The following is a 13,141-nucleotide window of genomic DNA, read 5'->3' as shown; positions in this document are numbered from 1 at the left end:
TTGCTCTCTTCACACCCCCCACTTCCATTCCGCAGGTCATACAGAAGACGATGAACAGGACGCGCATCTACGTGTTTCTCGGCAACAGCAACCAGCTCGTTGACATGATGGCCACCATGGACGGTATGCAGCTCTTTGCCAAAGGCGAATATCTCGTAATATCCGCCGACATGATGACTTATTCGCCGAAGTAAGTAGACTTGTGTGTGCTTCCTGTGTATGTGTGTTGGTGCGTTTTAGTCCGATGATACTTACGTAAATGCGGTTGAAGTATAGAAAAGCAATTGTAAACATTCCAAACATATTGTACGAAAGGGATATATTATTAAATTTCTCCAAAAGCTCCAAAAGCATCAGCGTTTTCACTTCCCACGTACGTATCTTTTATTTGTCTTTTTCAACCTTTTTTGAGCGGAGATGATGATGATGATGATGATGATGATAGGCTGATTGAAGAAAAAGCAGCGTCCGGTTTGAATTTCACTCTCTATCGCTTTGCAGTGCTTTTTTCGTTTTCCCACAATTTGGTTTAGTGCTTTCTATGATGGAATTGGGGTTTCTTGATAACAGGGATATTCTTTTTCTAGCGAGTGTACCACGTGTACTCTCTCTCTCTGTCTGATTTCAACTTTTCAACGCTCTTCAACTTTTCAGCGTTCAAGATCGTTCGGCTATTTTCATTTTGAATAGATTTAGCTCACTAGTGGGTCCTTCAAAACTTCCCTACAAACTTGTTTCTCGATCGTTTAGCTTAATATTAATGCAATTGCTTAAAGGAGAGGTTTTTAAACAAGTATTTTTACCTTTCTTGCAGTAAAATATAAAAATACCGAAATTTATCAATTTAAAAATATAAAAAAACAATGAACTGAAAATAATTTCAGACATAAAATAGATAAAAATACATAGTAAAGAAGCAAAATAAAATTAATAAAATTACAAAATAACAAGATTACAAAATGGTCAAAATGAATTTGTCTAGAATAATAGTTTAAAAACAAACATAATAAGCAAATCTATAATAAAAAGCACATTAAATAATACAAGCATAAAAATATATTCGAAATCAAAGAGAATCAATTTTAATTGTTTTGAATACAAAAAATATGAAATAATTCAACCATTAGCGATAAATCACACAAAGAATAATGTAGAATGTAATGTATAAAGTAGGAAATAACATAAACGAAAGCAGGGAAGACATAGGAAGAGAAGATGGATGGAATTGAAATCTGGAGACTTAGAAACCCATAAATGTTATCAACAAGCATAACATCAAGATATGCTACGTTTATAAAAAAATAAATAAAATTATTCAAAAAACTTGAAATAGTCGTTGTAAGGAATTGTTGAAAAAAAAATGATGTAAATCAAATTTTAAAAACATATGTAAATTACCTACTAGGACACTCTTCAACCGCAATAAACACCGTTTAATAAACAGCATTTACATACGACAAACCAAACTTTTCTCCCATTTTAAAGCTCTACCGTGCTAACGTATCTCTTCTCTGTTCCGTTTTTTCTTCTTACCTTTCTCTTCACACACACACACACAGATTGTCGAACAAGTATCTGTGGCGGGTGGAAAAGCCACCGAACGTGCGAACCTGCCAGGATTTGCCGGGAAATTTCGAACGACGGAGCAGAAGTTTGCTGGTGGTGGTCGCCTCCGAACCACTGCCAACGTTTGTCAACTTTACGCACAAAGTGCGCGAGTACACGCAGAAGGAACCGTTCTTCTTCAAGCAACCGTCGCTGTTCCATCAGTTTGTGAAGGTGAATTTCTTTTCCCCTTTGTGCACTCGAGAAAGAAAGAAAAAAACTTTCCCCCAAAGCTTTCACAGTTGAAGGTGCTGAAAAAAGGTCATTCTTGTTCTTGTATGAACTGTTTGCACGCTTAAAAAACAATAAAAGGAGAAGAAACGAAATATTGCATAGCTTCGGGCATGTAAACTCCTTTCAGGAACGAGAATGCCTTTTCACGTTACATCAAAGCAATCCTTTGCAGTGGCTTTCTGACAGCTCTTTTTTGCTCTCTTTCTTTCTCACACTCTGCCGCATCTGTCAAACACTAGTATCACATATTTAGTGCCAATTTGTAACATTTCTATGTATCTTGTTTGTACGCTCCAATACAGTACGTGTCGATCTATGCCGCCTATCTGTACGATTCGGTGAAGCTGTACGCCTGGGCACTGGATAAGCTGCTGAAGGAGGAACAGCTGCACCGGCCGCTGACGAGCGACGTGATACGGGAAGTGGCCAGCAACGGTACCAAGATTATTGCCACCATCATCAACAACCGGACGTACCATAGTGAGTGTGCCGCCACCACTCGTTAATTACATGTTATATTGTGAATTTTTTGTTTGCATGTATGTGTTGCCTATTTGCAGGCGTTGCTGGTGCGACAATTAAAATCGACGACTATGGCGATTCGGAGGGCAACTTTTCGGTACTGGCACTTAAGCGTGAGAACTATACGGAGGCAAACTTTTCCTGCGAGTTCCAGATGCGTCCGGTTGCACACTTTCAGATGCGGCAACCGCAGAACCTCAACGACACGAACCAGCATCGAAACGATGAAATTCCAGTGAGTGAGTCGTGATTGTTTCCGTACTTGTAACACACACACATACACATTCTACTTTCCTAAACTATTTTCGTTCCTCAGTGCTAGCTTGCACTGTCTGCCTAGTCTGGTAGGGTATTTTGGGAAAAAGGAAGCCAAGCGTTTAGATATCTCCTGCCATCCCCACACACACACGTCAATAACCCGAATAACCGAAAATATTTTAAATGAACGATTCGTTTGAAAATACGCAACCGAGGATGCGGGTAGGTGGTTTTAGCAGCGGAAGTAGAACATTCGATTTAAAATAATGTATGCAGAGATCCGTTTTCTCCGACACCGCTAACAACGGGGAAAAACACACGGATCCCGAATTTATTACGAGCAGCACGAGGATACGATGCTATTTATTTGCACATTGTTGGGTGTAAAATATTGTACCGATTCGCATTATAAATGGAGCTTAATTTAACTAAATGCAAAAGGGAGAGCACCGTTCTCGAGGATGCTGGTGCCCTGGTTATGGAAAGCAAATTAATTGTGTTTTCCATTTTAATTGATATGTGTTCGCAGCGCACAGTGAAATGGTCGGTAAGAATATTTGGTAGTAAAAGGTAGTACAAACTTGCTAGTTGATTGGTATTTACTACTACTACTACTGGAATCCACAACTAGCTCTTCAAGGTTTGCACTTTTTGAGTAGTAAACCGGAAGCAAAGGATTAAGCGAAAAAGATGGAAATATGTATTGTCGATATTCTTGTTCTTAGCTTTACGACCGACCAGATCAGTTCACTCCGGCCATCGAATGACTTACTAGACTCTTATCGGGACCACATAGTTGGACAGTCAATCCTCACTATGGGGTAACATGGGTCCGGATGTGAAATGAACTTCGGTCCTTCCAAGGCCCTCTGCCATCGGGGCAACTCTGAAGCTGGACAATGAATTTAGTTGTGGTGTTTCACCACTAGTATTCAAAGTGGCACATTGTAAGGATTGTAGGAATAATTTGTCCCTTTCCCAGTGCTTCGAAGACTGATTATGTTTTTGCCTAATATATACACTACTCTCTGGCGTTGCACGACAACACACCACGGAGTTGATTGCTAGTAAAAGCTTGCCTATTCACCTTTCGCGTCCTTGAAAGCATCATCACCAAGAGGCCAGGAAGTGTAACTACGTGCTGCGTAGTTCCTGCTGTGACATTGATCGTAATCTTACTGCACTCAGCAGGAAGCTGGCTCGGAGCGCCAAAAGACAACCAACCGAGTGAGGACAAACAGAACAAAAAGGCTCCATGTACTCAATCAGTATGACCACTGCTGCTACTTCATCCCGTGTCAACATTAAGCTCGACCACAGCAAAAGCATATCTTTCGCCCACCGGATGGTAACAAAAGAGCGTGGCTGAGCACGTCCTATTGCCACCAACGGAGCGACAAAGTCGATCGCAGCGAAAGGGATAAGAATTGTTTCCCTAGAAAGGACTGCCGAATGTAAATGATTACGGTTCTGCTTGTCACCACTGCTATTCAATCATTGCAACGGGATGAAGACTTTTGTGCGAATCCTGAAGGATTATCAATTATTTTTAAACTCAAGCTCCTGCGCGCTCGGTCGTGGTAACGAGCATTCCATTGTCCGAATCGGTTTCTACGGTGGAATTATTCGTCGCTTTTTTTAAAAGTTATTCCATTTTTCCCCGAGACCGGATAGTTAAGCTATCCTATTGTTCCTTCGTATCAGGCACAATCAAATGGATCGCGTTTGTGCAGAAATTATGGTTTTAGGATAGGAAAAAGATCCATTCAAATCGAACGCTTTCGCTCATTCCTTTGGGACATTTTTCACGTCATAAATAAATACACCTCGACCATCCTTCCCTTTCTTCTTTCCTTCTGTTCCCCTTCCACAATTTCGGCTTAACCCATCGCTCTAACTCCCCTTTACCACTGGTCATTTTTGCAGGAGTTTAAACTGTCCAAGGTTGGCAATGCGATCGACTGGCCCGGTTCGGACCGACCGATGGACGAGCCGTCGTGCGGTTTTATGAACGAACACTGCATGAAAGATGACACCCATATCATGTCGATGGTGGTGGCGGGCGTCCTTGCCCTCATACTCTTCTGTGCGGGCGTCATCACGATGAGCATCTATCGCAAATGGAAAATCGAGCTAGAAATCGAGGGTCTGCTGTGGAAGATTGATCCGGGCGACATCAAGGGCTACTTCAACACGGAAATTGTGTCCTCGCCGAGTAAGGTAGGTTTTGGTGTGTATGTGTGTGTTGGTGTGTTCTGGCAAATGGATTTCCGGGAATAGTCAGTTCAAAATCAGACATGAAACTTATTGAAAAGCCACCATAGGAAGATGGATTTTTATTCAATCGAGTATAATAGAAAGGCTAGGATTTCCTTTAACGAGGGCAATTTAATGTTCATTGTGACTGGCAGGGTTTTTGTTTAATGTTTGCCACAAACAGTTTATTCTTAAGGGACACTCGATGAAATAGTGCTTAGTGTTATGAACAAATGATAGGGAAAAATTGGTGTGCAACATGCCTAAAAATTCCCAAAAATAACTTAAATATTCAATTTTACTAGCCCGCATTCATTGGAAGTGTTGATTAGCAAACATTGAATGACAGGAATCAAAATAGGGCAATCAAGACATCCGTCTGCCATACTCCGGATTGCGAGTCGGTGACGGGCAAAGTACTGTTTTGATCGGAATCGATTGTGGGAGCGCTCCAAATGTTCTCGAATCGATTCCGGATCGGAGGTTCGGAATTGGAATCCAGAATAGGTTACGGAATCGGAATCAGCTCCGGAAACGGGTTTTCTTCCTGAACCAGAAACGATCGGATCCTGTTAGTTCCAATTCCGAGTGCCCGTTCTTAAAGCCTTCAAGTGTTTGTCGGAATAAAATTATTTCCATCTCCTTTAAGTCCACATTATCCATTATATCAGGGATGGATTTAACTAGCAACGGCTTCATTGATCTACCATCCTTTAGCAGAACTTTAAAAATCCAATCTATTGACATTCGCCGCCGCATATTGCCGATAAGCTTTAAGTTGATGAAAGCAAATAGTTCCAGCACGGAAAGCTGCAGCTTGTTCCATTGCTGCTTCGTTTATTTAATCCTTTCTTTCTTTCCTTCTCTCTCTCTCTCTCTCTCTCTCTCTCTCTCTCCGTCTTTTCACGCCCATACAGCTCAGCCTGGCCAGTGCCCAGTCGTTTGGGTCACGGTGCTCGAACCAGGTGTTCACACCCACCGCCCGCTTCCGGAGCGTGGTGGTGCGCATCAAGGAGCTAAAGTTTTCCCGCCGCAAGGACATCTCGCGCGAAATTATGAAGGAGATGCGGCTGCTGCGCGACCTGCGGCACGATAACATCAATAGCTTCATCGGTGCTTGCGTGGAGCCGATGCGGATATTACTAGTCACTGATTATTGTGCCAAGGGAAGCCTGTACGATATCATCGAGAACGAGGATATCAAGCTAGATGATTTATTTATTGCATCACTGGTGCATGATTTAATTAAGGTGAGTTCCCAGTTCCAGCCGTTATCCGACCTGGTACGATACGACGGCAGTGGTAGCACGTACAAAAAAAAAACAGCAAAATTGAGTTTTCGCTAATCTATTTCGTTTGTTTCATTCGTCGTTGGGTTTCGGTGTGTTTGTATGCTGCAATAATTTGCAGGCAATGATCTACATTCACAGTTCAGCTTTAAACTATCACGGTAACTTGAAATCGTCCAACTGCGTCGTAACGTCGCGCTGGATGCTGCAGGTGACGGACTTTGGACTGCACGATCTTCGCCACTGTGCCGAGAACGAGTCGATCGGCGAACATCAGCACTACCGAAGTAAGTCTGACTACCAAGTACGCAACCAGATGATTCTAATCACTTACCCATTCTATATTTCTCCCCCAATTTTAGATCTTTTCTGGAAGTCACCGGAATTGTTGCGGCAACCGAACGTTTACGGTAGCCAGAAAGGGGACGTGTACGCGTTCGCGATCATCCTGTTCGAAATCATTGGCCGCAGGGGACCGTTCGGGTATACCGAGCTCGAGCCGAAGGAGATTATCGATCGGGTGAAAGCGCTGCCCGAACCGGGCAAGGAACCATTCCGGCCCGACATCGAGAGCGTTATCGAGAACGAGAATGTGTCCGACTATGTGATCAACTGCATACGCGACAGCTGGGACGAAAATGCCGAATTGCGGCCCGATTTTCCCAATATTCGGTAAGGTTCTGCTCGGTTCCTTGACATCCTTTGACACATACTAACCCACGGAATCATTTCATGTTGTTCTGTTGGCAATATATAGGAATCGGCTAAAGCGTATGCGCGGCGGCAAGTCAAAGAACATCATGGACCAGATGATGGAAATGATGGAAAAGTACGCCAACAATCTGGAGGAGATTGTGCAAGATCGGACCCGGTTGCTGTGCGAGGAGAAGCGCAAGACGGAGGATCTGTTACACCGGATGCTGCCCCAACCGGTGGCAGAGAAACTGACCAAAGGGCTCGGCGTCGAGCCAGTATCGTACGATTCGGTGACAATCTACTTCAGTGACATTGTTGGTTTTACAGCGATGTCCGCCGAAAGTACGCCACTGCAGGTGGTAAATTTCCTGAACGATCTGTACACGGTGTTTGACCGCATCATCAAGGGCTACGACGTGTACAAGGTGGAAACGATCGGTGACGCGTACATGGTGGTAGGTAGTGTGGGATTCGAATCGCAAAGAGTATTTAAACTTTTTTGGTAATCGTTATCGTCAAACTCACTCCTAAGGAATACTGATGGGTAAATTCTCGTACATCCCAGAGTTGGATTAATCCAACTCCGAGGATCACCGAGGGGATCACTTCGGAGTAAATACTGCATTACTCGACACCCCCACCCCCTCCCTTCTCTTCACCACCAAACCCCCAAACATTAGTGTTGAGTTAGGGGCCGCTTTCTGCCTTTTTATAAAGACTTGCAAAAGATTAGTTATAAGAATTATATACCCGTAGGAAATGAGTTAGAGTGAGTTAATTCTTCGAAAAGAGACCTAATCCCAACTTCGAACACCCTTCTCATAGTAAACTTATTTTCTAATCCCTTTTTTTGTCTTACTTTATTACCTTCCACACAGGTGTCCGGGTTGCCGATAACGAACGGAAACCGACACGTCGGTGAGATCGCTTCGATGGCACTGGAACTGCTACAGGCCGTACGCAGCCACCGGATTGCACACCGACCCAACGAAACACTAAAGCTACGTATCGGCATCCATACCGGACCGGTGGTGGCCGGTGTCGTTGGTCTTACAATGCCCCGGTACTGTCTGTTCGGGGATACGGTTAACACCGCGTCTCGGATGGAATCGAACGGCGAGGCCCTAAAGATACACATCTCCCAACAGTGTAAGGATGCGCTCGATACGCTGGGCGGTTATGTGATCGTCGAGCGAGGCCTGATCGCGATGAAGGGTAAGGGTGAGGTGATGACGTACTGGCTGGAAGCTGCCACCGAGCAAGCCATCCAGAAGATTCCGGTCGATGTGAGGGATCTGCCACCGCCACTATTCTGTCGTCCGAGGCGCAGTCCAAAGATGACGTTCGATTCGAGACATCCGAGCATTATTGGGCTGCCAGGTGGTGGAGGGATAATGAGTGGGATGGGTAGCTACATGATGGGTAGTAGGCGACAATCGTGCGCTCATCGTGTTGGTGGTGGTGCAGATCACGAAAGCAGTTACAGTCTGCAGGGATCGATGTTTGGGCCGATGGTACCGATGCGTGCCGAATCGCCATCACGCCGCCACATGCTTGATCATCCGGTATGCGGTCGGGAAGGTTCGATGGCGTTGGATGACGTTGGTGACGATTATTCGCAGTCTACACTGGATCAGCGAACGGCACCAGTGACTGCAACAACGGCAACGCTTGGAAGCAAAATTGCTTCGAGTGATAATCTAAAGCGAGCTCTGTTCGGGAACAGTCCAGGACGACGATTAAGCCACAAGCTACGCTCGATTACATCGGCCGACGATTACAAACAGCTGTGCAGCAACAGGTCCGCTAACGGGGGTCGATCTCCCGAGGCGGCACTATTGCGCGAAAGCCGTTCACTCGATCCGTTCCCAGTGACGATAGAACCGAGACGTAAACGGTTGGATGCACTCGCGAAACGGGTGCCAAGGTTAGCGAAAACGATTGCCGCACCATCCCGTACCGGTTCGCAAACGTTCGCACCGACGGCACCGACGATTGTTTCCACGATCAGCCATGAATCGATCACGGACGGTGGTACCGTCCGACGGCAGCCTGATGGCGATCAGCAGCACCAGCGTCAACTGTCAACACTTACCACGAACACCAAAGCACCGAACAACAGTCACAACAGCGATCAGCAATCGTACCACAAATATCTCCACAACAACAACTGCAACGGTTCGATCGGCAACGGTGCCGGGCAGGAGGAGCAGGCAGCCACCTGTCCACTTCTAACCCGCCAAACGTCCCTTACCACACCGCAAGATCACGACTGTCCCGGGCTGTACACGAACAACAGCAGTAGCAAACGGTGGTACTCGCTCGAACACGTCGGCGTACCGGATGAGGATGCCTGTAGCAAAAAGTCGCTCACGCGCAGCTCGATCAAATCGTGGCTGGTAGGATTTATACACGGCAATGGCTTTAAATCGAGCGATAGCTCGTTGCGAAAGGTGGGCGTATTGCCGGTCGGGGTCGGTGGCGTTACCGGGTTTGGCGAGTTGCAACCGACGCCTGAAAAGGAAAGCATGGTTTGAAGGAATCCATCCATCATCACCACCACTAGGCTGCAATAATGAAAAGTGCATTGAGGAAGGGAGTTTTATTTGAAACTCATTTTTACCACAGAAAAGAGAGAGAGAGAGAGTTGTTTTGTTTTTTTTGTTTCCTCAAACTCCCCAATCCTGATGTATATGTGTGGGTAAGGATAATAAGTTTTAGCCTGATTTGTAATCTGAGTGCCATGCGTGTTTTGTGGAGAAAGGAGAAAACAAACCGGAAACAGTGTACGTGTGTGTATGTGTGTGTATGTGTGTTTAAGAGAGCGAATGAGTCAGAATGAATGTATGTGTGTATGTATGTGCGTTTATAGAATTGTTTTTATCCGTTGTGCGGGAGACTGCGTTAAATTTTCCAATTTTTAAATAATTTTAATCGTATGATTTTAAATACGTTTTCATACGCACCGTGTCGTTCGTTCACATGTTCGTGTTTTGCGTACGTTCGAGGTTGAGAAAACGCTAACACAAATTTCAGAAATCGTTTTCAATTGCCTAACAAGAGGCAAAACTGGATTGTAGTCATCCAAATCAAGGGGGGGAAAAAGAGGCAAAAAACATGCAAAACAGTAAAATGATGTGCAAAATTATTGCAAATGAAAACAGAAAAGGAAAAAAGAAAAATGGAAGAAAAAAAAACATAGGAATGAAACCGAAAAGCCGCACAGCACAGATAAGGAAATGAGTGAAGTAAATGAATGAGAGAAGAAGAGAAGAAAAAAAAATACAACTAGGCTGTGAAAATAGAAGTTAATCAATTGAGTGTGTGTGCTTGTGTGTGTGTGTGTGTGCGTATGTATGTATGTGTGTGTAAAACTGAGGATGGCTTAGTTCCAAAATTCCATTAAGCTTTTCCAGCGCTAGCACACGCCAGTATATGTGTGCGTCTGTCTGTATGTGTGTGTGTATGCGCGTTCGTGTTCTTCCACGTCATCAGTGTCCTTTGTGTATGTATGTATGTCCACCGGTGTGTGTGTGTATGTGATCGCTATGTCTGTATATGTATTGTATATTTGGTCGTATTTGTTCGCCGATGATCGTGTATTCGCCTAATGTCGTTGCGCTTGGTTAATGATGTTTTGTGCATAATGTACTTTAAATGATGTATGTAAAAGAGCTAAATGCAAGCAAAAACAAAAGAGGAAAATCACTTACAAACACACTAAGCGCATACACTAAACGCACACATACACACAGAGAGTGAAAGGATCGCACGAATGGATGGTGTTTATTGGAAAAAAATGTATGGAATAAAGGGTTCATAAATTGGTAGATCACAACACGCATACACACATACACTCACACGCACACACAAAATGAAGGCAACAATTTGTAGGTGTAAATGTGCACATCCTTCGCACATCTAATGTGTCACTAGTTTTCTGGAGTAGTGATGTAGCTGTAAAAAAAATGCCTTCGTTTCCGTGTGTTTGTGTGTGGTCAATGCTGTCCTGGGGTGAATGCCGCACTACAACAGCGCGGCACTATATAGTTACCGTCATTAGTAATTGAATTTAATGCGTTTTATTTTGCCTTCCTCATTTTAATATATGCATATCGTACAACGAAACAATACAAAGCTCTACATAAGACATAACCTAACAGAAATTCAGGGTGATACGTATGATTTCAGGAGTAGAAAACTAAAATGGAAATTCTTCGTTTTTTTTTTTTGGAAATTAGTTCCATAAAAAATACAAAAAAAAAAAAATACAGCTGGATATCGATCACATTCGTACTGTTATATGAATCTCGGTGAGCGGCAAACGAAGCGCCACAGTAAGCTGGTTTGGTCCCTTACGATCTGGTGAGTGTGGCACCGATTGAACGAGTGTTCGCAACGATCGTAACGATCGTTACTTACTGTTGTTTTTTTGGATGTGGTATAAAATATATTTACAAAGTATAGCAAACAAAACACATAAAACAGAGGAAGACAAGAATTGTTAAGCAGTGCAAAAGTGGACATATAGTTATCTCATAATTGAAACACCTCACACACACACATAAACATAATCACACTCACAGAAATACACTCTCAGCAGTGTGAACAAGTCAAGGGATGGGATCAAGGATCACTGTCAAGGATGTACTGTATGTCATACATTTTACGCGCCAAGTTAAAAAGGAAAAAACAGAACGCGAAGCGCCTGAAACAAAACACAAAACACCCACAATCAAAATCGTTTTTCCAACCAAACTGTTGTTGTTAGAGGAAAGGGGACGTAGAAGAATCTCGTATGGGGGATACGTTTGTGTGTGTGGGTGAGAGAGAGAGAGAGAGAGAGAGAGAGAGAGAAAGAGATGATAAAAACACACACACACATGGACACACATTTTGGCAAGCGTGTTTGATTTTGTCAACTAAACAATAACGGGTTTTAAACTACTGTCAAATCATTCATTGTATAGCAGCATAGCAGGTATGAGTCACGTTTAAATGAGAAGTGTGTGCAGAGGGTGGGGCAGAACGTTCCCTTAAGCCTGGGTGTACGGCCCTGGCGCAGAAAGTAATGAGAAATGTATATTTATTGAAAATAAAGAACAAAAAAAAAAAACAATACAATACAAAAAAGATCGGACTGATTATTATGATGGCTTTCGAAACTTCCCATCAGATGGTGCTCAGGGGGTGAGTGAGTTAGTCCGCTGCGCTTATGTTTGATGAAGTTTAAGTCTGTAGTCTGTAATATTTTGATGAAGTTTAAATCAACTCTATTTCTGTCTGTTAATGTCGATAATTTAATCGATTCGAATAATTATTTAATCGAATACCTAGAATCGGGGAAATCAGCAATCAAAATCCGATTGACAATTCCTGTAGCCGATTCCTTGGAATAGGGTTAATGTGGCGATTTCTTGAAGAATCGCAGCAGTACTGCCAACATCATACGCCAAAAGCGTTAAGCGAAAGCTTCATCTCCATCATCCATTCAAATAGCGCAAAATCCACAGAATTTGTACTGGCCAAAAAAATCGCCTGGTACCTGCTACCTGCTACCCACTTGTGACATCTGATTGCCCACTGTATATCATATTACATGGCGCCATAATTCATTCATGCGGTATCATGAAGCGAGCGATTAAGGTTGCCCGCACACGAGGTTTATTTGTTTATCGAACCGTAAAGCGGGCAGTATATCATTCCCGTTCCACGAGATGGGGACATTATGCACGGGGGGCGTTTTTTGTGCAACTGTTTTATCTTTTTGGTTTTAAATTCAATACTTTTTTGTTGCTGGAACGGAAATAGTGAGAAGATTCATGAAACCAATTCCACTAGCTTCACGCTAGGAGAACCCAGTTATGCGATTAAACGATTGCCTTTTTTGGCCAGCAAACGATCACTTTACACTGCAGTTGATATATGTGGGAGAGGTGTGAAATAATGAAATAAATTTCTGAGAAGATAAACAGGAAATTAAATTCATTCACCGTTAAATGGAAGCGCCTGGTAGTTGATGATGGAGGCGCCTGGTCTTTAGTAAGTAGATAGTGAGCTTTTGATTATTTTAATGGCTTTTAAAAAGGGCTTGACACTAAAAATCGAATAAATAATTGCACTTAAAAAATTCCCCTAAAAACATTTTTAAACCAACCAAAAGTCGCTTAACAATTTTAATATCTTCCCTTTTTTATCCATCCCCATTCCTAAACCGACTATCATATTTGTGTTTTTTCCACGCTTCCAACATTCAGCATACATGGTGCTTATCCATCTAG

General features: G+C 43.3%; 3 protein-coding genes across 3 annotated transcripts in view; 1 reads left to right on the top strand and 2 right to left on the bottom strand.

The window, feature by feature from the left end:
• LOC126567755 (receptor-type guanylate cyclase Gyc76C-like) overlaps nucleotides 1-9,404 on the top strand; it is a 39,894-nt gene extending 30,490 nt beyond the window's left edge. Inside the window, exons 5-14 of the mRNA XM_050224036.1 lie at nucleotides 36-190; nucleotides 1,560-1,779; nucleotides 2,142-2,319; nucleotides 2,400-2,596; nucleotides 4,546-4,839; nucleotides 5,793-6,125; nucleotides 6,286-6,451; nucleotides 6,527-6,836; nucleotides 6,922-7,315; nucleotides 7,739-9,404. Of these exons, the coding sequence (XP_050079993.1) occupies nucleotides 36-190; nucleotides 1,560-1,779; nucleotides 2,142-2,319; nucleotides 2,400-2,596; nucleotides 4,546-4,839; nucleotides 5,793-6,125; nucleotides 6,286-6,451; nucleotides 6,527-6,836; nucleotides 6,922-7,315; nucleotides 7,739-9,397 (3,906 nt within the window). The 3' untranslated portion in view covers nucleotides 9,398-9,404. The remainder of the gene's footprint in view (nucleotides 1-35; nucleotides 191-1,559; nucleotides 1,780-2,141; nucleotides 2,320-2,399; nucleotides 2,597-4,545; nucleotides 4,840-5,792; nucleotides 6,126-6,285; nucleotides 6,452-6,526; nucleotides 6,837-6,921; nucleotides 7,316-7,738) is intronic.
• The window catches only part of LOC126567939 (peptide transporter family 1-like), a 490,614-nt gene that overhangs the window by 155,624 nt on the left and 321,849 nt on the right, over nucleotides 1-13,141 (bottom strand). The gene's annotated exons all lie outside the window — the stretch shown is intronic.
• LOC126568306 (mitogen-activated protein kinase p38b-like) overlaps nucleotides 1-13,141 on the bottom strand; it is a 643,298-nt gene that overhangs the window by 378,947 nt on the left and 251,210 nt on the right. The gene's annotated exons all lie outside the window — the stretch shown is intronic.

The sequence above is a fragment of the Anopheles maculipalpis genome, chromosome 2RL (genome assembly GCF_943734695.1).
Source record: "Anopheles maculipalpis chromosome 2RL, idAnoMacuDA_375_x, whole genome shotgun sequence".
NCBI classification, from domain to species: Eukaryota; Metazoa; Arthropoda; class Insecta; order Diptera; family Culicidae; genus Anopheles; species Anopheles maculipalpis.
This window is presented reverse-complemented; position numbering and strand designations above follow the sequence as displayed.